Genomic DNA, 26,012 nt, shown 5'->3' on the forward strand with positions numbered 1-26,012 from the left:
TACTGTCAACAAGACAACACCAACAGTCATTATACTGTTAACAAGACAACACCAACAGTCTAACAGGCATTATACTGTTAACAAGACAACACCAACAGTCATTATACTGTTAACACGACAACACCAACAGTCATTATACTGTCAACAAGACAACACCAACAGTCTAACAGTCATTATACTGTTAACATGACAACACCAACAGTCATTATACTGTTAACATGACAACACCAACAGTCATTATACTGTTAACAAGACAACACCAACAGTCATTATACTGTTAACAAGACAACACCAACAGTCATTATACTGTTAACATGACAACACCAACAGTCATTATACTGTTAACAAGACAACACCAACAGTCATTATACTGTTAACATGACAACACCTACAGTCATTATACTGTTAACAAGACAACACCAACAGTCTAACAGTCATTATACTGTTACCATGACAACACCAACAGTCTAACCGTCATTATACTGTTAACAAGACAACACCAACAGTCATTATACTGTTAACAAGACAACACCAACAGTCATTATACTGTTAACAAGACAACACCAACAGTCTAACAGTCATTATACTGTTAACAAGACAACACCAACAGTCATTATACTGTTAACAAGACAACACCAACAGTCATTATACTGTTAACATGACAACACCAACAGTCATTATACTGTTAACATGACAACACCAACAGTCATTATACTGTTAACATGACAACACCAACAGTCATTATACTGTTAACAAGACAACACCAACAGTCATTATACTGTTAACAAGACAACACCAACAGTCATTATACTGTTAACAAGACAACACCAACAGTCATTATACTGTTAACAAGACAACACCAACAGTCATTATACTGTTAACAAGACAACACCAACAGTCATTATACTGTTAACATGACAACACCAACAGTCATTATACTGTTAACAAGACAACACCAACAGTCATTATACTGTTAACAAGACAACACCAACAGTCATTATACTGTTAACAAGACAACACCAACAGTCATTATACTGTTACCAAGACAACACCAACAGTCTAACAGTCATTATACTGTCAACAAGACAACACCAACAGTCTAACAGTCATTATACTGTTACCAAGACAACACCAACAGTCTAACAGTCATTATACTGTTAACAAGACAACACCAACAGTCATTATACTGTTAACAAGACAACACCAACAGTCATTATACTGTTAACAAGACAACACCAACAGTCATTATACTGTTACCATGACAACACCAACAGTCATTATACTGTTACCAAGACAACACCAACAGTCATTATACTGTCAACAAGATGGAGCCAACAGTCTAAAATAATCTCCCAGAAAGCTAGTTAGATTGTTTATCTCTTGAATACTTAATTTTGCTTCTGCTCTTCTCCTCTGAATTGCTTCTGTCGTCTGGGTCTGACCTGTGTCAAGTTTCAGAGAACTCCAGGCTGGAAATAAATGAGAGGGCTTTTTGTTCCTCTGTGGCATTATTTTGGAGTGTTTCACTGTGAGATCTCTGCCACAATAACAGCTCATAGCAGGTTTGGTAATAGAAGTGTCTAATCAGATTTTACCGGTTCTGACTATAAATCACCCAACAATACAGTCCCTCTATGAAACACTGGTTCTGACTATAAATCTCCCAACAATACAGTCACTCTGTGAAACAGAGGTTCTGACTATAAATCTCCCAACAATACAGTCCCTCTATGAAACAGTGGTTCTGACTATAAATCTCCCAACAATACAGTCTCTCTATGAAACAGTGGTTCTGACTATAAATCTCCCAACAATACAGTCCCTCTATGAAACAGTGGTTCTGACTATAAATCTCCCAACAATAGTCTCTCTATGAAACAGTGGTTCTGACTATAAATCTCCCAACAATACAGTCCCTCTATGAAACAGTGGTTCTGACTATAAATCTCCCAACAATACAGTCCCTCTATGAAACAGTGGTTCTGACTATAAATCTCCCAACAATACAGTCCCTCTATGAAACAGTGGTTCTGACTATAAATCTCCCAACAATACAGTCTCTCTATGAAACAGTGGTTCTGACTATAAATCTCCCAACAATACAGTCCCTCTATGAAACAGTGGTTCTGACTATAAATCTCCCAACAATACAGTCCCTCTATGAAACAGTGGTTCTGACTATAAATCTCCCAACAATACAGTCCCTCTATGAAACAGTGGTTCTGACTATAAATCTCCCAACAATACAGTCCCTCTATGAAACAGTGGTTCTGACTATAAATCTCCCAACAATACAGTCCCTCTATGAAACAGTGGTTCTGACTATAAATCTCCCAACAATACAGTCTCTCTATGAAACAGTGGTTCTGACTATAAATCTCCCAACAATACAGTCCCTCTATGAAACAGTGGTTCTGACTATAAATCTCCCAACAATACAGTCCCTCTATGAAACAGTGGTTCTGACTATAAATCTCCCAACAATACAGTCCCTCTATGAAACAGTGGTTCTGACTATAAATCTCCCAACAATACAGTCGCTCTATGAAACAGTGGTTCTGACTATAAATCTCCCAACAATACAGTCTCTCTATGAAACAGTGGTTCTGACTATAAATCTCCCAACAATACAGTCCCTCTATGAAACAGTGGTTCTGACTATAAATCTCCCAACAATACAGTCTCTCTATGAAACAGTGGTTCTGACTATAAATCTCCCAACAATACAGTCCCTCTATGAAACAGTGGTTCTGACTATAAATCTCCCAACAATACAGTCCCTCTATGAAACAATGGTTCTGACTATAAATCTCCCAACAATACAGTCTCTCTATGAAACAGTGGTTCTGACTATAAATCTCCCAACAATACAGTCCCTCTATGAAACAGTGGTTCTGACTATAAATCTCCCAACAATACAGTCTCTCTATGAAACAGTGGTTCTGACTATAAATCTCCCAACAATACAGTCCCTCAATGAAAAAGTGGTTCTGACTATAAATCTCCCAACAATACAGTCACTCTATGAAACAGTGGTTCTGACTATAAATCTCCCAACAATACAGTCCCTCTATGAAACAATGGTTCTGACTATAAATCTCCCAACAATACAGTCTCTCTATGAAACAGTGGTTCTGACAATAAATCTCCCAACAATACAGTCCCTCTATGAAACAGTGGTTCTGACTATAAATCTCCCAACAATACAGTCACTCTATGAAACAGTGGTTCTGACTATAAATCTCACAACAATACAGTCCCTCTATGAAACAGTGGTTCTGACTATACATCTCCCAACAATACAGTCCCTCAATGAAACAGTGGTTCTGACTATAAATCTCCCAACAATACAGTCCCTCTATGAAACAGTGGTTCTGACTATAAATCTCCCAACAATACAGTTCCTCAATGAAACAGTGGTTCTGACTATAAATCTCCCAACAATACAGTCCCTCAATGAAACAGTGGTTCTGACTATAAATCTCCCAACAATACAGTCCCTCTATGAAACAGTGGTTCTGACTATAAATCTCCCAACAATACAGTCCCTCTTTGAAACAGTGGTTCTGACTATAAATCTCCCAACAATACAGTCCCTCTATGAAACAGTGGTTCTGACTATAAATCTCCCAACAATACAGTCTCTCTATGAAACAGTGGTTCTGACTATAAATCTCCCAACAATACAGTCTCTCTATGAAACAGTGGTTCTGACTATAAATCTCCCAACAATACAGTCCCTCAATGAAACAGTGGTTCTGACTATAAATCTCCCAACAATACAGTCTCTCTATGAAACAGTGGTTCTGACTATAAATCTCCCAACAATACAGTCCCTCTATGAAACAGTGGTTCTGACTATAAATCTCCCAACAATACAGTCCCTCTATGAAACAGTGGTTCTGACTATAAATCTCCCAACAATACAGTCCCTCTATGAAACAGTGGTTCTGACTATAAATCTCCCAACAATACAGTCTCTCTATGAAACAGTGGTTCTGACTATAAATCTCCCAACAATACAGTCCCTCAATGAAACAGTGGTTCTGACTATAAATCTCCCAACAATACAGTCCCTCTATGAAACAGTGGTTGTGACTATAAATCTCCCAACAATACAGTCTCTCTATGAAACAGTGGTTCTGACTATAAATCTCCCAACAATACAGTCCCTCTATGAAACAGTGGTTCTGACTATAAATCTCCCAACAATACAGTCCCTCTATGAAACAATGGTTCTGACTATAAATCTCCCAACAATACAGTCTCTCTATGAAACAGTGGTTCTGACTATAAATCTCCCAACAATACAGTCCCTCTATGAAACAGTGGTTCTGACTATACATCTCCCAACAATACAGTCCCTCTATGAAACAGCTCTCTTCCTGTCACCACACGGACACAAACAAGACATTCATTGTTGTGGGGGGAAAAAATGAAAGATTAACTTTAGCACAGCATCATTGAAGCTCCGTCCTCGTGCTATTTACAGTATCTCTCTCGCTACTATCCATCTCCCTCTCCCTCTCTCCCTCCTTCCCTCTCCATCCCCCCCCCATCAAACAGACTTATTTCAACATATTTCAAGGTCTTCTTTTCCCCGGAGATCGGTTGTTTCTTACCTCGTCCGGAAGTGTGCCGGATGTGGGTGTCCGTCATACAAAGATAAAAAATCGTATTCCTCTTCCACAGCGAAAGATTGAAAAACAATATGAATCCTGTTCATTTGTTCTGCTACTATTACCCAGGTACAGTTGGCCCCGTTGGGATATCCGTATGGGAAACCTGGGCTTTCTATGGTACCGTTCTTTCCTTTTAATGTCCCTCCACACGTATGAATGAACCCTGGAAAGACAAGAAAGCAAAAACCATGAGATCAAAACATCATTTCTTCAACACTCCACACGTACAGGTAACACATTTTCAACACTCAACACTCAACAATTTTATCCAATACACTGCAGCATTTTATCTAATTCCCTTCACGGTAACACTGATGTTTTGAGACAAACAACAGGTCTGGTAAATTGGTACCACCAGCTGGTCTGCACCTTCCCCAGCCTACCCACTACCCACTACCCACTCTCCTGGTCTGCACCTTCCCCAGCCTACCCACTACCCACTACCCACTCTCCTGGTCTGTACCTTCCCCACCCTACCCACTACCCACTACCCACTCTCCTGGTCTGTACCTTACCCACCCTACCCACTACCCACTACCCACTCTCCTGGTCTGTACCTTCCCCACCCTACCCACTACCCACTACCCACTCTCCTGGTCTGTACCTTCCCCACCCTACCCACTACCCACTACCCACTCTCCTGGTCTGTACCTTCCCCAGCCTACCCACTACCCACTACCCACTCTCCTGGTCTGTACCTTACCCACCCTACCCACTACCCACTCTCCTGGTCTGTACCTTCCCCACCCTACCCACTACCCACTACCCACTCTCCTGGTCTGTACCTTACCCACCCTACCCACTACCCACTACCCACTCTCCTGGTCTGTACCTTCCCCAGCCTACCCACTACCCACTACCCACTCTCCTGGTCTGTACCTTACCCACCCTACCCACTACCCACTACCCACTCTCCTGGTCTGTACCTTCCCCAGCCTACCCACTACCCACTACCCACTCTCCTGGTCTGTACCTTCCCCACCCTACCCACTACCCACTACCCACTCTCCTGGTCTGTACCTTCCCCAGCCTACCCACTACCCACTACCCACTCTCCTGGTCTGTACCTTACCCACCCTACCCACTACCCACTCTCCTGGTCTGTACCTTCCCCACCCTACCCACTACCCACTACCCACTCTCCTGGTCTGTACCTTACCCACCCTACCCACTACCCACTACCCACTCTCCTGGTCTGTACCTTCCCCAGCCTACCCACTACCCACTACCCACTCTCCTGGTCTGTACCTTACCCACCCTACCCACTACCCACTACCCACTCTCCTGGTCTGTACCTTACCCAGCCTACCCACTACCCACTCTCCTGGTCTGTACCTTCCCCAGCCTACCCACTACCCACTCTCCTGGTCTGTACCTTACCCAGCCTACCCACTACCCACTACCCACTCTCCTGGTCTGTACCTTACCCAGCCTACCCACTACCCACTACCCACTCTCCTGGTCAGCACCTTCCCCAGCCTACCCACTACCCACTACCCACTACCCACTCTCCTGGTCTGTACCTTCCCCAGCCTACCCACTACCCACTACCCACTCTCCTGGTCTGTACCTTCCCCAGCCTACCCACTACCCACTACCCACTCTCCTGGTCTGTACCTTACCCAGCCTACCCACTACCCACTACCCACTCTCCTGGTCAGCACCTTCCCCAGCCTACCCACTACCCACTACCCACTCTCCTGGTCTGTACCTTACCCACCCTACCCACTACCCACTCTCCTGGTCTGTACCTTACCCACCCTACCCACTACCCACTACCCACTCTCCTGGTCTGTACCTTACCCAGCCTACCCACTACCCACTACCCACTCTCCTGGTCTGTACCTTCCCCAGCCTACCCACTACCCACTACCCACTCTCCTGGTCTGCACCTTCCCCAGCCTACCCACTACCCACTACCCACTCTCCTGGTCTGTACCTTACCCACCCTACCCACTACCCACTACCCACTCTCCTGGTCTGTACCTTACCCAGCCTACCCACTACCCACTACCCACTCTCCTGGTCTGTACCTTCCCCACCCTACCCACTACCCACTACCCACTCTCCTGGTCAGCACCTTCCCCAGCCTACCCACTACCCACTACCCACTCTCCTGGTCTGTACCTTACCCACCCTACCCACTACCCACTCTCCAGGTCTGCACCTTACCCACCCTACCCACTACCCACTCTCCTGGTCAGCACCTTCCCCAGCCTACCCACTACCCACTACCCACTCTCCTGGTCAGCACCTTCCCCAGCCTACCCACTACCCACTACCCACTCTCCTGGTCTGCACCTTCCCCAGCCTACCCACTACCCACTACCCACTCTCCTGGTCTGTACCTTACCCACCCTACCCACTACCCACTACCCACTCTCCTGGTCTGTACCTTACCCAGCCTACCCACTACCCACTACCCACTCTCCTGGTCTGTACCTTCCCCACCCTACCCACTACCCACTACCCACTCTCCTGGTCAGCACCTTCCCCAGCCTACCCACTACCCACTACCCACTCTCCTGGTCTGTACCTTACCCACCCTACCCACTACCCACTCTCCAGGTCTGCACCTTACCCACCCTACCCACTACCCACTCTCCTGGTCAGCACCTTCCCCAGCCTACCCACTACCCACTACCCACTCTCCTGGTCAGCACCTTCCCCAGCCTACCCACTACCCACTACCCACTACCCACTCTCCTGGTCTGTACCTTCCCCAGCCTACCCACTACCCACTACCCACTCTCCTGGTCTGTACCTTCCCCAGCCTACCCACTACCCACTACCCACTCTCCTGGTCTGTACCTTACCCAGCCTACCCACTACCCACTACCCACTCTCCTGGTCAGCACCTTCCCCAGCCTACCCACTACCCACTACCCACTCTCCTGGTCTGTACCTTACCCACCCTACCCACTACCCACTCTCCTGGTCTGTACCTTACCCACCCTACCCACTACCCACTACCCACTCTCCTGGTCTGTACCTTACCCAGCCTACCCACTACCCACTACCCACTCTCCTGGTCTGTACCTTCCCCAGCCTACCCACTACCCACTACCCACTCTCCTGGTCTGCACCTTCCCCAGCCTACCCACTACCCACTACCCACTCTCCTGGTCTGTACCTTACCCACCCTACCCACTACCCACTACCCACTCTCCTGGTCTGTACCTTACCCAGCCTACCCACTACCCACTACCCACTCTCCTGGTCTGTACCTTCCCCACCCTACCCACTACCCACTACCCACTCTCCTGGTCAGCACCTTCCCCAGCCTACCCACTACCCACTACCCACTCTCCTGGTCTGTACCTTACCCACCCTACCCACTACCCACTCTCCTGGTCTGTACCTTACCCACCCTACCCACTACCCACTCTCCAGGTCTGCACCTTACCCACCCTACCCACTACCCACTCTCCTGGTCAGCACCTTCCCCAGCCTACCCACTACCCACTACCCACTCTCCTGGTCTGTACCTTACCCACCCTACCCACTACCCACTCTCCTGGTCTGTACCTTACCCACCCTACCCACTACCCACTCTCCAGGTCTGCACCTTACCCACCCTACCCACTACCCACTCTCCTGGTCTGTACCTTCCCCACCCTACCCACTACCCACTACCCACTCTCCTGGTCTGTACCTTACCCAGCCTACCCACTACCCACTCTCCTGGTCTGCACCTTCCCCACCCTACCCACTACCCACTACCCACTCTCCTGGTCTGCACCTTCCCCACCCTACCCACTACCCACTACCCACTCTCCTGGTCTGTACCTTACCCACCCTACCCACTACCCACTACCCACTCTCCAGGTCTGTACCTTCCCCACCCTACCCACTACCCACTACCCACTCTCCTGGTCAGCACCTTCCCCACCCTACCCACTACCCACTCTCCTGGTCTGTACCTTACCCAGCCTACCCACTACCCACTCAAGGTATTCCTAATACATGCACCAGTCTTCCCTCTTCTCTCCTACTGTCTGCAGGCAGGCTGGCAAAAAACTCATTACCTTAACACGATGGGTCAGACAGTTACCACACTGGTCAGACTACAAATACTTTGATTATTTGGGTTAGGCTTTGTGGTGAAAAATGTAATTTCCATTAATTAGGAGATTTTCAATGCACAAACACACGCAGTCACATACACACAAAAACACACACATCACACACACACACTACACACTCTGCCTGTGACAAGGACAAGCCAAAGCTTAGCTGTTTTATTGTAAGGAAACTCTGCAAATGGTCTATTAATAAAAATCCAAGTGTAATTAAGATGCATGATTTATCCCCCTTCACTGCCTTTCCCCTACAGGAGTAATTACCGTCCATCTTAATTAACAGGTCAATTATGTTTAGCTTTCCATTGTGTTGACCAGAACACAGATTCTACTGTCGTACCAACTGGTACCCTGTTCCCTCTACTGTGCATTTGGAAAGTATTCAGACACCCTTCCCTTTTTACACATTTTGTTACGTTACAGCCTTATTTTAAAATAGATTACATTTTTTTTGCCTCATCAATCTAGACACAATACCCCATAATGACATCACAATACCCCATAATGACATCACAATACCCCATAATGACATCACAATACCCCATAATGACATCACAATACCCCATAATGACAAAGCGAAAACTGTTTTTTATTAACATTTTTGCAAATGTATTAATAAAAAACTTAAATTCCTTATTTACATAAGTATTCAGACCCTTTGCTATCAGACTTGAAATTGAGCTCAGGTGCATCCTGTTTCCATTGATCATCCTTGAGATGTTTCTACAACTTGATTGGAGTCCACCTGTGGTAAATTCAAATGATTGGACATGATTTGGAAAGGCACACACCTGTCTATACAAGGTCCCACAGTTGACAGTGCACGTCAGAGCAAAAACCAAGCCATGAGGTCGAAGGAATTGTCCATAGAGCTCCGAGACAGGATTGTGTCGAGGCACAGATCTGGGGAAGGGTAACAAAAAAATGTCTGCAGCATTGAAGGTCCCCAAGACCAGCACACTTGGAGTTTGCCAAAAGGCACCTAAAGGACTCTCAGACCATGAGAAACTAGATTCTCTGGTCTGATGAAACCAAGATTTGAACGCTTTGGCCTGAATGTCAAACATCACGTCTGGAGGAAACCTGGCACCATCCCTACGGTGAAGCATGGTGGTGGCAGCATCATGCTGTGGGGATGTTTTTCAGAGGCAGGGACAGGGAGACTTGTCAGGATCGAGGGACAGATGAAAGGAGCAAAGTACAGAGAGATCCTTGATGAAAACCTGCTCCAGAGCGCTCAGGACCTCAGACTGGGCTGAAGGGTCACCAACAGGACAACGACCCTAAGCACACAGCCAAAACAACGCAGAATTGGCTTCGTGACAAGTCTCTGAATGTCCTTGAGTGGCCCAGCCAGAGCCCTGACATGAACCCGATCGAACATCTCTGAAAATAGCTGTGTAGCAACGCTCCCCATCCAACCTGACAGAGCTTGAGAGGATCTGCAGAGAAGAATGGGAGAAATTCCCCAAATACAGGTGTGCCAAGCTTGTAGAGTCATACCCAAGAAGACTCAAGGCTGTAATCGCTGCCAAAGGTGCTTCAACAAAGTACTGAGTAAAGGGTCTGAATAGTTATGTAAATGTGATATTATTTATTTATTTTTTATACATTTGCAACATTTTCTAAAAACCTGTTTTTTCTTTGTCATTATGTAGTATTTGTGTGTAGATTGATGAGGGGGGAAAAGCAATTTAATCAATTTTAGAATAAGGCTGTAACGTAACAAACGAGGAAAAAGTCAAGAGGTCTGAATACTTTCCGAATGCACTGAATATAGACCAGGGCCCATAGGGTAGTGGACTACTATAGACCAGGGTAATGGACTACTATAGACCAGGGTCCATAGGGTAGTGGACTACTATAGACCAGGGCCCATAGGGTAGTGGACTACTATAGACCAGGGTCCATAGGGTAATGGACTACTATAGACCAGGGTCCATAGGGTAATGTACTACTATAGACCAGGGCCCATAGGGTAATGGACTACTATAGACCAGGGTCCATAGGGTAGTGGACTACTATAGACCAGGGTCCATAGGGTAGTGGACTACTATAGACCAGGGCCCATAGGGTAATGTACTACTATAGACCAGGGTCCATAGGGTAGTGGACCACTAAAGACCAGGGTCCATAGGGTAATGTACTACTATAGACCAGGGCCCATAGGGTAGTGGACTACTATAGACCAGGGTCCATAGGGTAATGGACTACTATAGACCAGGGTCCATAGGGTAATGTACTACTATAGACCAGGGCCCATAGGGTAGTGGACTACTATAGACCAGGGCCCATAGGGTAATGGACTACTATAGACCAGGGTCCATAGGGTAGTGGACTACTATAGACCAGGGTCCATAGGGTAATGGACTACTATAGACCAGGGCCCATAGGGTAGTGGACTACTATAGACCAGGGTCCATAGGGTAGTGGACTACTATAGACCAGGGTCCATAGGGTAGTGGAATACTATAGACCAGGGTAATGGACTACTATAGACCAGGGTCCATAGGGTAATGGACTACTATAGACCAGGGTAATGGACTACTATAGACCAGGGTAATGGACTACTATAGACCAGGGTCCATAGGGTAATGGACTACTATAGACCAGGGTCCATAGGGTAATGGACTACTATAGACCAGGGCCCATAGGGTAATGGACTACTATAGACCAGGGTCCATAGGGTAGTGGACTACTATAGACCAGGGCCCATAGGGTAGTGGACTACTATAGACCAGGGCCCATAGGGTAGTGGACTACTATAGACCAGGGTCCATAGGGTAATGGACTACTATAGACCAGGGTAATGTACTACTATAGACCAGGGCCCATAGGGTAATGGACTACTATAGACCAGGGTCCATAGGGTAATGTACTACTATAGACCAGGGTCCATAGGGTAGTGGACTACTATAGACCAGGGTCCATAGGGTAGTGGACTACTATAGACCAGGGTCCATAGGGTAATGGACTACTATAGACCAGGGCCCATAGGGTAGTGGACTACTATAGACCAGGGTAATGGACTACTATAGACCAGGGTCCATAGGGTAGTGGACTACTATAGACCAGGGCCCATAGGGTAGTGGACTACTATAGACCAGGGCCCATAGGGTAATGGACTACTATAGACCAGGGTCCATAGGGTAGTGGACTACTATAGACCAGGGTCCATAGGGTAATGGACTACTATAGACCAGGGTCCATAGGGTAATGGACTACTATAGACCAGGGTAATGGACTACTATAGACCAGGGCCCATAGGGTAATGGACTACTATAGACCAGGGTCCATAGGGTAATGGACTACTATAGACCAGGGTCCATAGGGTAGTGGACTACTATAGACCAGGGTCCATAGGGTAATGGAATACTATAGACCAGGGTAATGGACTACTATAGACCAGGGTCCATAGGGTAGTGGACTACTATAGACCAGGGTAATGGACTACTATAGACCAGGGTAATGGACTACTATAGACCAGGGTCCATAGGGTAATGTACTACTATAGACCAGGGTCCATAGGGTAATGGAATACTATAGACCAGGGTAATGGACTACTATAGACCAGGGCCCATAGGGTAGTGGACTACTATAGACCAGGGTAATGGACTACTATAGACCAGGGTAATGGACTACTATAGACCAGGGTCCATAGGGTAATGTACTACTATAGACCAGGGTCCATAGGGTAGTGGAATACTATAGACCAGGGCCCATAGGGTAGTGGACTACTATAGACCAGGGCCAATAGGGTAATGGACTACTATAGACCAGGGTCCATAGGGTAGTGGACTACTATAGAAAAGGGCCCATAGGGTAATGGACTACTATAGACCAGGGTCCATAGGGTAATGGACTACTATAGACCAGGGCCCATAGGGTAATGGACTACTATAGACCAGGGTCCATAGGGTAATGTACTACTATAGACCAGGGTCCATAGGGTAATGGACTACTATAGACCAGGGTCCATAGGGTAATGGACTACTATAGACCAGGGTCCATAGGGTAATGGACTACTATAGACCAGGGCCCATAGGGTAGTGGACTACTATAGACCAGGGCCCATAGGGTAGTGGACTACTATAGACCAGGGTCCATAGGGTAGTTGACTACTATAGACCAGGGTCCATAGGGTAATGTACTACTATAGACCAGGGTCCATAGGGTAATGTACTACTATAGACCAGGGCCCATAGGGTAGTGGACTACTATAGACCAGGGTCCATAGGGTGGTGGACTACTATAGACCAGGGTAATGGACTACTATAGACCAGGGTAATGTACTACTATAGACCAGGGCCCATAGGGTAGTGGACTACTATAGACCAGGGTCCATAGGGTAGTGGACTACTATAGACCAGGGCCAATAGGGTAGTGGACTACTATAGACCAGGGCCCATAGGGTAGTGGACTACTATAGACCAGGGTCCATAGGGTAGTGGACTACTATAGACCAGGGCCCATAGGGTAGTGGACTACTATAGACCAGGGTCCATAGGGTAGTGGACTACTATAGACCAGGGTCCATAGGGTAATGGACTACTATAGACCAGGGTCCATAGGGTAATGTACTACTATAGACCAGGGTCCATAGGGTAATGGACTACTATAGACCAGGGTCCATAGGGTAATGGACTACTATAGACCAGGGTCCATAGGGTAATGGACTACTATAGACCAGGGCCCATAGGGTAGTGGACTACTATAGACCAGGGCCCATAGGGTAGTGGACTACTATAGACCAGGGTCCATAGGGTAGTTGACTACTATAGACCAGGGTCCATAGGGTAATGTACTACTATAGACCAGGGTCCATAGGGTAATGTACTACTATAGACCAGGGCCCATAGGGTAGTGGACTACTATAGACCAGGGTCCATAGGGTGGTGGACTACTATAGACCAGGGTAATGGACTACTATAGACCAGGGTAATGTACTACTATAGACCAGGGCCCATAGGGTAGTGGACTACTATAGACCAGGGTCCATAGGGTAGTGGACTACTATAGACCAGGGCCAATAGGGTAGTGGACTACTATAGACCAGGGCCCATAGGGTAGTGGACTACTATAGACCAGGGTCCATAGGGTAGTGGACTACTATAGACCAGGGCCCATAGGGTAGTGGACTACTATAGACCAGGGTCCATAGGGTAGTGGACTACTATAGACCAGGGCCAATAGGGTAGTGGACTACTATAGACCAGGGCCCATAGGGTAGTGGACTACTATAGACCAGGGCCAATAGGGTAGTGGACTACTATAGACCAGGGTCCATAGGGTAATGGACTACTATAGACCAGGGTCCATAGGGTAATGGACTACTATAGACCAGGGCCCATAGGGTAATGGAATACTATAGACCAGGGTAATGGACTACTATAGCCTAGGGTCCATAGGGTAATGTACTACTATAAACCAGGGCCCATAGGGTAGTGGACTACTATAGACCAGGGTCCATAGGGTAATGGAATACCATAGACCAGGGCCCATAGGGTAATGTACTACTATAGACCAGGGCCCATAGGGTAATGGAATACTATAGACCAGGGCCCATAGGGTAATGGAATACTATAGACCAGGGTCCATAGGGTAGTGGACTACTATAGACCAGGGTCCATAGGGTAGTGGACTACTATAGACCAGGGTCCATAGGGTAGTGGACTACTATAGACCAGGGCCCATAGGGTAGTGGACTACTATAGACCAGGGTCCATAGGGTAGTGGACTACTATAGACCAGGGTCCATAGGGTAGTGGACTACTATAGACCAGGGTCCATAGGGTAGTGGAATACTATAGACCAGGGTCCATAGGGTAGTGGACTACTATAGACCAGGGCCAATAGGGTAGTGGACTACTATAGACCAGGGTCCATAGGGTAATGTACTACTATAGACCAGGGTCCATAGGGTAATGGACTACTATAGGCCAGGGTCCATAGGGTAATGTACTACTATAGACCAGGGTAATGTACTACTATAGACCAGGGTCCATAGGGTAGTGGAATACTATAGACAAGGGCCCATAGGGTAGTGGACTACTATAGACCAGGGTCCATAGGGTAGTGGACTACTATAGACCAGGGTCCATAGGGTAGTGGACTACTATAGACCAGGGTCCATAGGGTAGTGGACTACTATAGACCAGGGCCCATAGGGTAGTGGACTACTATAGACCAGGGTCCATAGGGTAGTGGACTACTATAGACCAGGGTCCATAGGGTAGTGGAATACTATAGACCAGGGTCCATAGGGTAGTGGAATACTATAGACCAGGGTCCATAGGGTAATGGACTACTATAGACCAGGGTAATGGACTACTATAGACCAGGGTCCATAGGGTAGTGGACTACTATAGACCAGGGCCCATAGGGTAGTGGACTACTATAGACCAGGGTCCATAGGGTAGTGGACTACTATAGACCAGGGTCCATAGGGTAGTGGACTACAATAGACCAGGGCCCATAGGGTAATGTACTACTATAGACCAGGGTCCATAGGGTAATGTACTACTATAGACCAGGGTAATGGACTACTATAGACCAGGGTCCATAGGGTAATGGACTACTATAGACCAGGGTCCATAGGGTAGTGGACTACTATAGACCAGGGCCAATAGGGTAGTGGACTACTATAGACCAGGGTCCATAGGGTAGTGGAATACTATAGACCAGGGTCCAGAGGGTAGTGGACTACTATAGGCCAAGGTCCATAGGGTAATGGACTACTATAGACCAGGGTCCATAGGGTAATGGACTACTATAGACCAGGGTCCATAGGGTAATGGACTACTATAGACCAGGGTCCATAGGGTAGTGGACTACTATAGACCAGGGTCCATAGGGTAATGTACTACTATAGACCAGGGCCCATAGGGTAATGGACTACTATAGACCAGGGTCCATAGGGTAATGGACTACTATAGACCAGGGTCCATAGGGTAATGTACTACTATAGACCAGGGTCCATAGGGTAGTGGACTACTATAGACCAGGGTCCATAGGGTAGTGGAATACTATAGACCAGGGCCCATAGGGTAATGGACTACTATAGACCAGGGTAATGGACTACTATAGACCAGGGCCCATAGGGTAATGGACTACTATAGACCAGGGTCCATAGGGTAATGTACTACTATAGACCAGGGTCCATAGGGTAGTGGACTACTATAGACCAGGGTCCATAGGGTAGTGGACTACTATAGACCAGGGCCCATAGGGTAATGGACTACTATAGACCAGGGTCCATAGGGTAATGTACTACTATAGACCAGGGTCCATAGGGTAATGGACTACTATAGACCAGGGCCCATAGGGTAATGTACTACTATAGACCAGGGCCCATAGGGTAATGTACTACTATAGACCAGGGTCCATAGGGTAATGTACTACTATAGACCAGGGTCCATAGGGTAATGGACTACTATAGACCAGGGTCCATAGGGTAGTGGACTACTATAGACCAGGGTCCATAGGGTAATGGACTACTATAGACCAGGGTAATGGACTACTATAGACCAGGGTCTATAGGGTAATGGACTACTATAGACCAGGGCCCATAGGGTAATGGACTACTATAGACCAGGGCCCATAGGGTAGTGGACTACAATAGACCAGGGTCCATAGGGTAGTGGACTACTATAGACCAGGGTCCATAGGGTAATGGACTACTATAGACCAGGGTCCATAGGGTAATGGACTACTATAGACCAGGGTAATGGACTACTATAGACCAGGGTCCATAGGGTAATGGACTACTATAGACCAGGGTAATGGACTACTATAGACCAGGGTCCATAGGGTAATGGACTACTATAGACCAGGGTCCATAGGGTAGTGGACTACTATAGACCAGGGCCCATAGGGTAATGGACTACTATAGACCAGGGCCCATAGGGTAGTGGACTACTATAGACCAGGGTAATGGACTACTATAGACCAGGGTCCATAGGGTAATGGACTACTATAGACCAGGGTCCATAGGGTAATGGACTACTATAGACCAGGGTAATGGACTACTATAGACCAGGGTCCATAGGGTAATGGACTACTATAGACCAGGGTCCATAGGGTAGTGGACTACTATAGACGAGGGTCCATAGGGTACTGGACTACTATAGACCAGGGCCCATAGGGTAATGGACTACTATAGACCAGGGTCCATAGGGTAATGGACTACTATAGACCAGGGTCCATAGGGTAATGGACTACTATAGACCAGGGTAATGGACTACTATAGACCAAGGTCCATAGGGTAATGGATTACTATAGACCAGGGTCCATAGGGTAATGGACTACTATAGACCAGGGCCCATAGGGTAGTGGACTACTATAGACCAGGGTCCATAGGGTAGTGGACTACTATAGACCAGGGCCCATAGGGTAATGGACTACTATAGACCAGGGCCCATAGGGTAATGTACTACTATAGACCAGGGTCCATAGGGTAATGGACTACTATAGACCAGGGTCCATAGGGTAATGGACTACTATAGACCAGGGTCCATAGGGTAGTGGACTACTATAGACGAGGGTCCATAGGGTAATGGACTACTATAGACCAGGGTCCATAGGGTAATGGACTACTATAGACCAGGGCCCATAGGGTAATGTACTACTATAGACCAGGGTCCATAGGGTAATGGACTACTATAGACCAGGGTCCATAGGGTAATGGACTACTATAGACCAGGGTAATGGACTACTATAGACCAGGGTCCATAGGGTAATGTACTACTATAGACCAGGGTCCATAGGGTAGTGGACTACTATAGACCAGGGCCCATAGGGTAATGTACTACTATAGACCAGGGTCCATAGGGTAGTGGACTACTATAGACCAGGGTAATGGACTACTATAGACCAGGGTCCATAGGGTAGTGGACTACTATAGACCAGGGCCCATAGGGTAGTGGACTACTATAGACCAGGGCCCATAGGGTAATGTACTACTATAGACCAGGGTCCATAGGGTAGTGGACTACTATAGACCAGGGTCCATAGGGTAGTGGACTACTATAGACCAGGGTCCATAGGGTAATGGACTACTATAGACCAGGGTCCATAGGGTAATGGACTACTATAGACCAGGGCCCATAGGGTAATGTACTACTATAGACCAGGGTCCATAGGGTAGTGGACTACTATAGACCAGGGTCCATAGGGTAGTGGACTACTATAGACCAGGGTCCATAGGGTAGTGGACTACTATAGACCAGGGTCCATAGGGTAATGGACTACTATAGACCAGGGCCCATAGGGTAATGTACTACTATAGACCAGGGTCCATAGGGTAATGGACTACTATAGACCAGGGCCCATAGGGTAATGTACTACTATAGACCAGGGTCCATAGGGTAATGGACTACTATAGACCAGGGTCCATAGGGTAATGGACTACTATAGACCAGGGTAATGGACTACTATAGACCAGGGTAATGGACTACTATAGACCAGGGTCTATAGGGTAATGGACTACTATAGACCAGGGTCCATAGGGTAATGTACTACTATAGACCAGGGTCCATAGGGTAATGGACTACTATAGACCAGGGTAATGGACTACTATAGACCAGGGCCCATAGGGTAGTGGACTACTATAGACCAGGGTCCATAGGGTAGTGGACTACTATAGACCAGGGCCCATAGGGTAGTGGACTACTATAGACCAGGGTCCATAGGGTAATGGACTACTATAGACCAGGGTCCATAGGGTAATGTACTACTATAGACCAGGGCCCATAGGGTAATGGACTACTATAGACCAGGGCCCATAGGGTAATGGACTACTATAGACCAGGGCCCATAGGGTAGTGGACTACTATAGACCAGGGTCCATAGGGTAATGGACTACTATAGACCAGGGTCCATAGGGTAATGGACTACTATAGACCAGGGTAATGGACTACTATAGACCAGGGTAATGGACTACTATAGACCAGGGTCTATAGGGTAATGGACTACTATAGACCAGGGTCCATAGGGTAATGTACTACTATAGACCAGGGTAATGGACTACTATAGACCAGGGCCCATAGGGTAGTGGACTACTATAGACCAGGGTAGTGGACTACTATAGACCAGGGTCCATAGGGTAATGGACTACTATAGACCAGGGTCCATAGGGTAATGGACTACTATAGACCAGGGTCCATAGGGTAGTGGACTACTATAGACCAGGGTCCATAGGGTAATGGACTACTATAGACCAGGGCCCATAGGGTAATGTACTACTATAGACCAGGGTCCATAGGGTAATGGACTACTATAGACCAGGGTAATGTACTACTATAGACCAGGGTCCATAGGGTAATGGACTACTATAGACCAGGGTAATGGACTACTATAGACCAGGGTAATGGACTACTATAGACCAGGGTCCATAGGGTAATGGACTACTATAGACCAGGGTCCATAGGGTAATGGACTACTATAGACCAGGGTAATGGACTACTATAGACCAGGGTAATGGACTACTATAGACCAGGTCCCATAGGGTAGTGGACTACTATAGACCAGGGTAATGGACTACTATAGACCAGGGTAATGGACTACTATAGACCAGGGTCCATAGGGTAATGGACTACTATAGACCAGGGTAATGGACTACTATAGACCAGGGTCCATAGGGTAATGGACTACTATAGACCAGGGTCCATAGGGTAGTGGACTACTATAGACCAGGGCCCATAGGGTAGTGGACTACTATAGACCAGGGTCCATAGGGTAGTGGACTACTATAGACCAGGGTCCATAGGGTAATGGACTACTATAGACCAGGGTCCATAGGGTATTGGACTACTATAGACCAGGGTCCATAGGGTAGTGGACTACTATAGACCAGGGTCCATAGGGTAGTGGACTACTATAGACCAGGGTCCATAGGGTAGTGGACTACTATAGACCAGGGTCCATAGGGTAGTGGACTACTATAGACCAGGGTCCATAGGGTAGTGGACTACTATAGACCAGGGTCCATAGGGTAATGGACTACTATAGACCAGGGTCCATAGGGTAGTGGACTACTATAGACCAGGGTCCATAGGGTAGTGGACTACTATAGACCAGGGTCCATAGGGTAATGGACTACTATAGACCAGGGCCCATAGGGTAATGGACTACTATAGGCCAGGGTCCATAGGGTAGTGGACTACTATAGACCAGGGTCCATAGGGTAGTGGACTACTATAGACCAGGGTCCATAGGGTAATGGACTACTATAGACCAGGGTCCATAGGGTAATGTACCTATAGACCAGGGTAATGTACTACTATAGACCAGGGTCCATAGGGTAGTGGACTACTATAGGCCAGGGTCCATAGGGTAGTGGACTACTATAGACCAGGGCCCATAGGGTAATGGACTACTATAGACCAGGGTCCATAGGGTAATGGACTACTATAGACCAGGGCCCATAGGGTAATGTACTACTATAGACCAGGGTAATGGACTACTATAGACCAGGGCCCATAGGGTAATGGACTACTATAGACCAGGGTCCATAGGGTAGTGGACTACTATAGACCAGGGCCCATAGGGTAATGTACTACTATAGACCAGGGTCCATAGGGTAATGTACTACTATAGACCAGGGTCCATAGGGTAATGTACTACTATAGACCAGGGTAATGGACTACTATAGGCCAGGGTCCATAGGGTAGTGGACTACTATAGACCAGGGTCCATAGGGTAGTGGACTACTATAGACCAGGGTCCATAGGGTAGTGGACTACTATAGGCCAGGGTCCATAGGGTAGTGGACTACTATAGACCAGGGTAATGGACTACTATAGACCAGGGCCCATAGGGTAATGGACTACTATAGGCCAGGGTCCATAGGGTAGTGTACTACTATAGACCAGGGTAATGGACTACTATAGGCCAGGGTCCATAGGGTAATGGACTACTATAGACCAGGGTCCATAGGGTAATGGACTACTATAGGCCAGGGTCCATAGGGTAGTGGACTACTATAGACCAGGGTCCATAGGGTAGTGGACTACTATAGACCAGGGTCCATAGGGTAGTGGACTACTATAGACCAGGGTCCATAGGGTAATGGACTACTATAGACCAGGGTCCATAGGGTAATGGACTACTATAGACCAGGGTCCATAGGGTAATGGACTACTATAGGCCAGGGTCCATAGGGTAATGGACTACTATAGACCAGGGTCCATAGGGTAGTGGACTACTATAGACCAGGGTCCATAGGGTAATGGACTACTATAGACCAGGGTAGTGGACTACTATAGACCAGGGTCCATAGGGTAGTGGACTACTATAGACCAGGGTCCATAGGGTAGTGGACTACTATAGACCAGGGTAGTGGACTACTATAGACCAGGGTCCATAGGGTAGTGGACTACTATAGACCAGGGTAGTGGACTACTATAGACCAGGGTCCATAGGGTAGTGGACTACTATAGACCAGGGTCCATAGGGTAGTGGACTACTATAGACCAGGGTAATGGACTACTATAGACCAGGGTCCATAGGGTAGTGGACTACTATAGACCAGGGTCCATAGGGTAGTGGACTACTATAGACCAGGGTAGTGGACTACTATAGACCAGGGTCCATAGGGTAGTGGACTACTATAGACCAGGGTCCATAGGGTAATGTACTACTATAGACCAGGGTAATGTACTACTATAGACCAGGGTCCATAGGGTAGTGGACTACTATAGACCAGGGTCCATAGGGTAGTGGACTACTATAGACCAGGGTAGTGGACTACTATAGACCAGGGTCCATAGGGTAGTGGACTACTATAGACCAGGGTCCATAGGGTAGTGGACTACTATAGACCAGGGTAGTGGACTACTATAGACCAGGGTAGTGTACTACTATAGACCAGGGTCCATAGGGTAGTGGACTACTATAGACCAGGGTAGTGGACTACTATAGACCAGGGTAATGTACTACTATAGACCAGGGTCCATAGGGTAGTGGACTACTATAGACCAGGGTCCATAGGGTAGTGGACTACTATAGACCAGGGTAGTGGACTACTATAGACCAGGGTCCATAGGGTAGTGGACTACTATAGACCAGGGTCCATAGGGTAGTGGACTACTATAGACCAGGGTAGTGGACTACTATAGACCAGGGTAGTGGACTACTATAGACCAGGGTCCATAGGGTAATGTACTACTATAGACCAGGGTAATGGACTACTATAGACCAGGGTCCATAGGGTAGTGGACTACTATAGACCAGGGTCCATAGGGTAATGTACTACTATAGACCAGGGTAATGGACTACTATAGACCAGGGTCCATAGGGTAGTGGACTACTATAGACCAGGGTCCATAGGGTAGTGGACTACTATAGACCAGGGTAGTGGACTACTATAGACCAGGGTCCATAGGGTAGTGGACTACTATAGACCAGGGTCCATAGGGTAGTGGACTACTATAGACCAGGGTAGTGGACTACTATAGACCAGGGTAGTGTACTACTATAGACCAGGGTCCATAGGGTAGTGTACTACTATAGACCAGGGCCCATAGGGTAATGGACTACTATAGACCAGGGTCCATAGGGTAATGTACTACTATAGACCAGGGTAATGGACTACTATAGGCCAGGGTCCATAGGGTAATGGACTACTATAGACCAGGGTCCATAGGGTAATGTACTACTATAGACCAGGGTAATGGACTACTATAGGCCAGGGTCCATAGGGTAATGGACTACTATAGACCAGGGCCCATAGGGTAGTGGACTACTATAGACCAGGGCCCATAGGGTAGTGGACTACTATAGACCAGGGCCCATAGGGTAGTGGACTACTATAGACCAGGGTAATGTACTACTATAGACCAGGGTAATGGACTACTATAGACCAGGGTCCATAGGGTAGTGGACTACTATAGACCAGGGTCCATAGGGTAGTGTACTACTATAGACCAGGGTCCATAGGGTAATGGACTACTATAGACCAGGGTCCATAGGGTAATGGACTACTATAGACCAGGGTCCATAGGGTAGTGGACTACTATAGACCAGGGTCCATAGGGTAATGGACTACTATAGACCAGGGTCCATAGGGTAGTGTACTACTATAGGCCAGGGTCCATAGGGTAATGGACTACTATAGACCAGGGCCCATAGGGTAATGGACTACTATAGACCAGGGTAATGGACTACTATAGACCAGGGTCCATAGGGTAATGGACTACTATAGACCAGGGTAATGTACTACTATAGACCAGGGTCCATAGGGTAGTGGACTACTATAGACCAGGGTAATGCATTAGGGAATAAGGTGCTATTTGGAATAGAATCAGAATCAAACCTCAGGGGAGAAACTCTGATTGGTTGCGTGACTATTGAACAGCCAACAACCAATCAGGGCAACAACAGAAAAAGTTCACGTGTGTTTGCTGATGCTGCTGAATACTTTCTGTTTATTTGGTGAAGAAATACATAAAGACATGTTTAAAAATGTATGCCAACACATCCCCAAATCCATTGAACAAGCGTAACTAAGAACATTAACGCACCGCTCAATGAGGAGCGCACAGGCCAAGGTTGAGTTGTCGCAGAGCTTAAATGATGTGAGGCTGTGGACTATTCAAACTGTGAGATTCTACGTAGCTATTGTCCTCAGGGAGAGAGAAACCTACTGTAACTGTGGACTATTCAAAATGTGAGATTTCATGCAGCTATTGTCCTTAGGGAGAGACTTTAACTCACAGCTCAACCTCTCTCTCTGTCTTCTCTCTCGTTTCTCTCCTTCAACCTCCCTCTCTCTCTTTTCTCTCTCCTCTCTCTTCTCTCTCGTTTCTCTCTCCTTCAACCTCTCTCTCTCTTCTCTCTCTCTCTCCTCTCTCGTTTTTCTCTCCTTCTTCAACCTCTCTCTCTCCTCTCTCTCTTCTCTCTCTCTCTCCTCTCTCTTTTTCTCTCTCCTTCTTCAACCTCTCTCTCTCCTCTCTCTCTTCTCTCTCTTCTCTCTCGTTTCTCTCTCCTTCTTCAACCTCTCTCTCCTCTCTTCTCTCTCATTTCTCTCTCCTTCTTCAACCTCTCTCTCTTTCTCTTCTCTCTCTCTCCTCTCTCTTTTTCTCTCTCCTTCTTCAACCTCTCTCTCCTCTCTTCTCTCTCGTTTCTCTCTCCTTCTTCAACCTCTCTCTCTTTCTCTTCTCTCTCTCTCCTCTCTCTTTTTCTCTCTCCTTCTTCAACCTCTCTCTCTCCTCTCTCTTCTCCCTCCTCTCTCTCTTTTTCTCTCTCCTTCCTCTCTCTTCTCCCTCCTCTCTCTTCTCCCTCCTCTCTCTTCTCCCTTCTCTCTCCCTCCTCTCTCTCCTTCCTCTCTCTCTCCCTCACTCTCTCTCCTTCCTCTCTCTCTCCCTCCTCTCTCTCTCTCCCTCTCTCTTTCTGCCTCCATCTCTGAGTAAGCCATCTCTATTATGTGAATTTGAATCCGGTTCCTTCTCAACACAGCAGCGAATTAAAAATGCTTGTAATGTGTTACACGCTGACGTTTCTATAAAAGCTTTTTTTTTTTGTATCTATGAAAATAAATTGTAAACATTTATCTTGTTGATTCAACTTCAAAGGAAACATATGAACAAGTATTCTGGTCTTTCAGAGGAGAGGACATGCATGAATTTCATTAAGCTGTGTTTTATGATACACTATGTGTTCATTTTGTAGGTTAATGCCATTGCAGAAGGCTTCGTGCTCCTTTCATCCATCGCCCCAATCATCTAGATTATACAGTATTCTCCCTGGGGCAGCCGAAGACACACAAACACAGAGATCCATGAAACCGACGCCTACCGTTAAAACATTTAAAATTCATCGTTATTTAGCCTTTGTTTTTTTTAAAAACATTATAGTCTATTGATTTGGTATATGTTGAAGTATATGTACGCTGACCTCACAAAATGAATTGCCATGTAAATGGACCATAAAGTTATGGTGTGGAGAGGGGGGGAGGGGGAGGGGGGGAGGGGGAGGGGGAGGGGGGGAGGGGGAGGGGGGGGCTGTTGTAATGGAACAACGACACCAAAACCACCAGTGTAATTCCTACTTCCCAAACCGTCCTTTGCGATAAGGAAGTGCATTAACGACACGCTGTGAATGGACAGCAGAGAAAAGGGATCAGATATATGAATCAGCATCCCAATACATAATTCCCATTATAATATAAGGCAGGTTGGTGATGAGCTTCAGCTGCAACTCCACTAGTTACATTTACAGCCATATCACACCCAGCTATACTGGTCTATAGTCTAGTCCTTACAGCCATATCACACCCAGCTATACTGGTCTATAGTCTAGTCCTTACAGCCATATCACACCCAGCTATACTGGTCTATAGTCTAGTCCTTACAGCCATATCACACCCAGCTATACTGGTCTATAGTCTAGTCCTTACAGCCATATCACATCCAGCTATACTGGTCTATAGTCTAGTCCTTACAGCCATATCACACCCAGCTATACTGGTCTATAGTCTAGTCCTTACAGCCATATCACACCCAGCTATACTGGTCTATAGTCTAGTCCTTACAGCCATATAACACCATATAACCCCATCAGGCTCTCTCTGACTACAGTAGCAGGATAGACAGTAGATAGATAGAGTCTTTATACTGAGCACTGGAAAGGTCACGCTTATGGCCTTATAGTGGATTTCTCTCTGCTCTCTTTCTCTGTCTCTGTCTCTCTGTTTCTCTCTGTTTCTATGTCTCTGTTTCTCTCTTTCTTCCCCCTTCTTTAGTCATACAGGTTACCACATTAGCACAGTGAGAATGGATATCTCCGTGAGAATGGATATCTCAGTTATAATGGATATCTCAGTGAGAATGGATATCTCCGTGAGAATGGATATCTCAGTTATAATGGATATCTCAGTGAGAATGGATATCTCCGTGAGAATGGATATCTCAGTTATAATGGATATCTCAGTGAGAATGGATATCTCAGTGAGAATGGATATCTCAGTGAGAATGGATATCTCAGTGAGAATGGATATCTCAGTTATAATGGATATCTCAGTGAGAATGGATATCTCAGTGAGAATGGATATCTCAGTGAGAATGGATATCTCAGTGAGAATGGATATCTCCGTGAGAATGGATATCTCAGTGAGAATGGATATCTCAGTGAGAATGGATATCTCAGTTATAATGGATATCTCAGTGAGAATGGATATCTCAGTGAGAATGGATATCTCGGTGAGAATGGATATCTCGGTGAGAATGGATATCTCCGTGAGAATGGATATCTC

The 26,012-nt window shown here is 46.6% G+C and overlaps 1 protein-coding gene across 1 annotated transcript in view; it reads right to left on the reverse strand.

Moving 5' to 3' along the window:
• LOC106606155 (CUB and sushi domain-containing protein 3) overlaps nucleotides 1-26,012 on the reverse strand; it is a 540,034-nt gene that overhangs the window by 502,497 nt on the left and 11,525 nt on the right. Inside the window, exon 2 of the mRNA XM_082975995.1 lies at nucleotides 4,623-4,845. Within this exon, the coding sequence (XP_082832121.1) occupies nucleotides 4,623-4,845 (223 nt within the window). The remainder of the gene's footprint in view (nucleotides 1-4,622; nucleotides 4,846-26,012) is intronic.

This window comes from Salmo salar, chromosome 05 (assembly GCF_965601325.2).
Source record: "Salmo salar chromosome 05, fSalSal1, whole genome shotgun sequence".
NCBI lineage: Eukaryota > Metazoa > Chordata > Actinopteri > Salmoniformes > Salmonidae > Salmo > Salmo salar.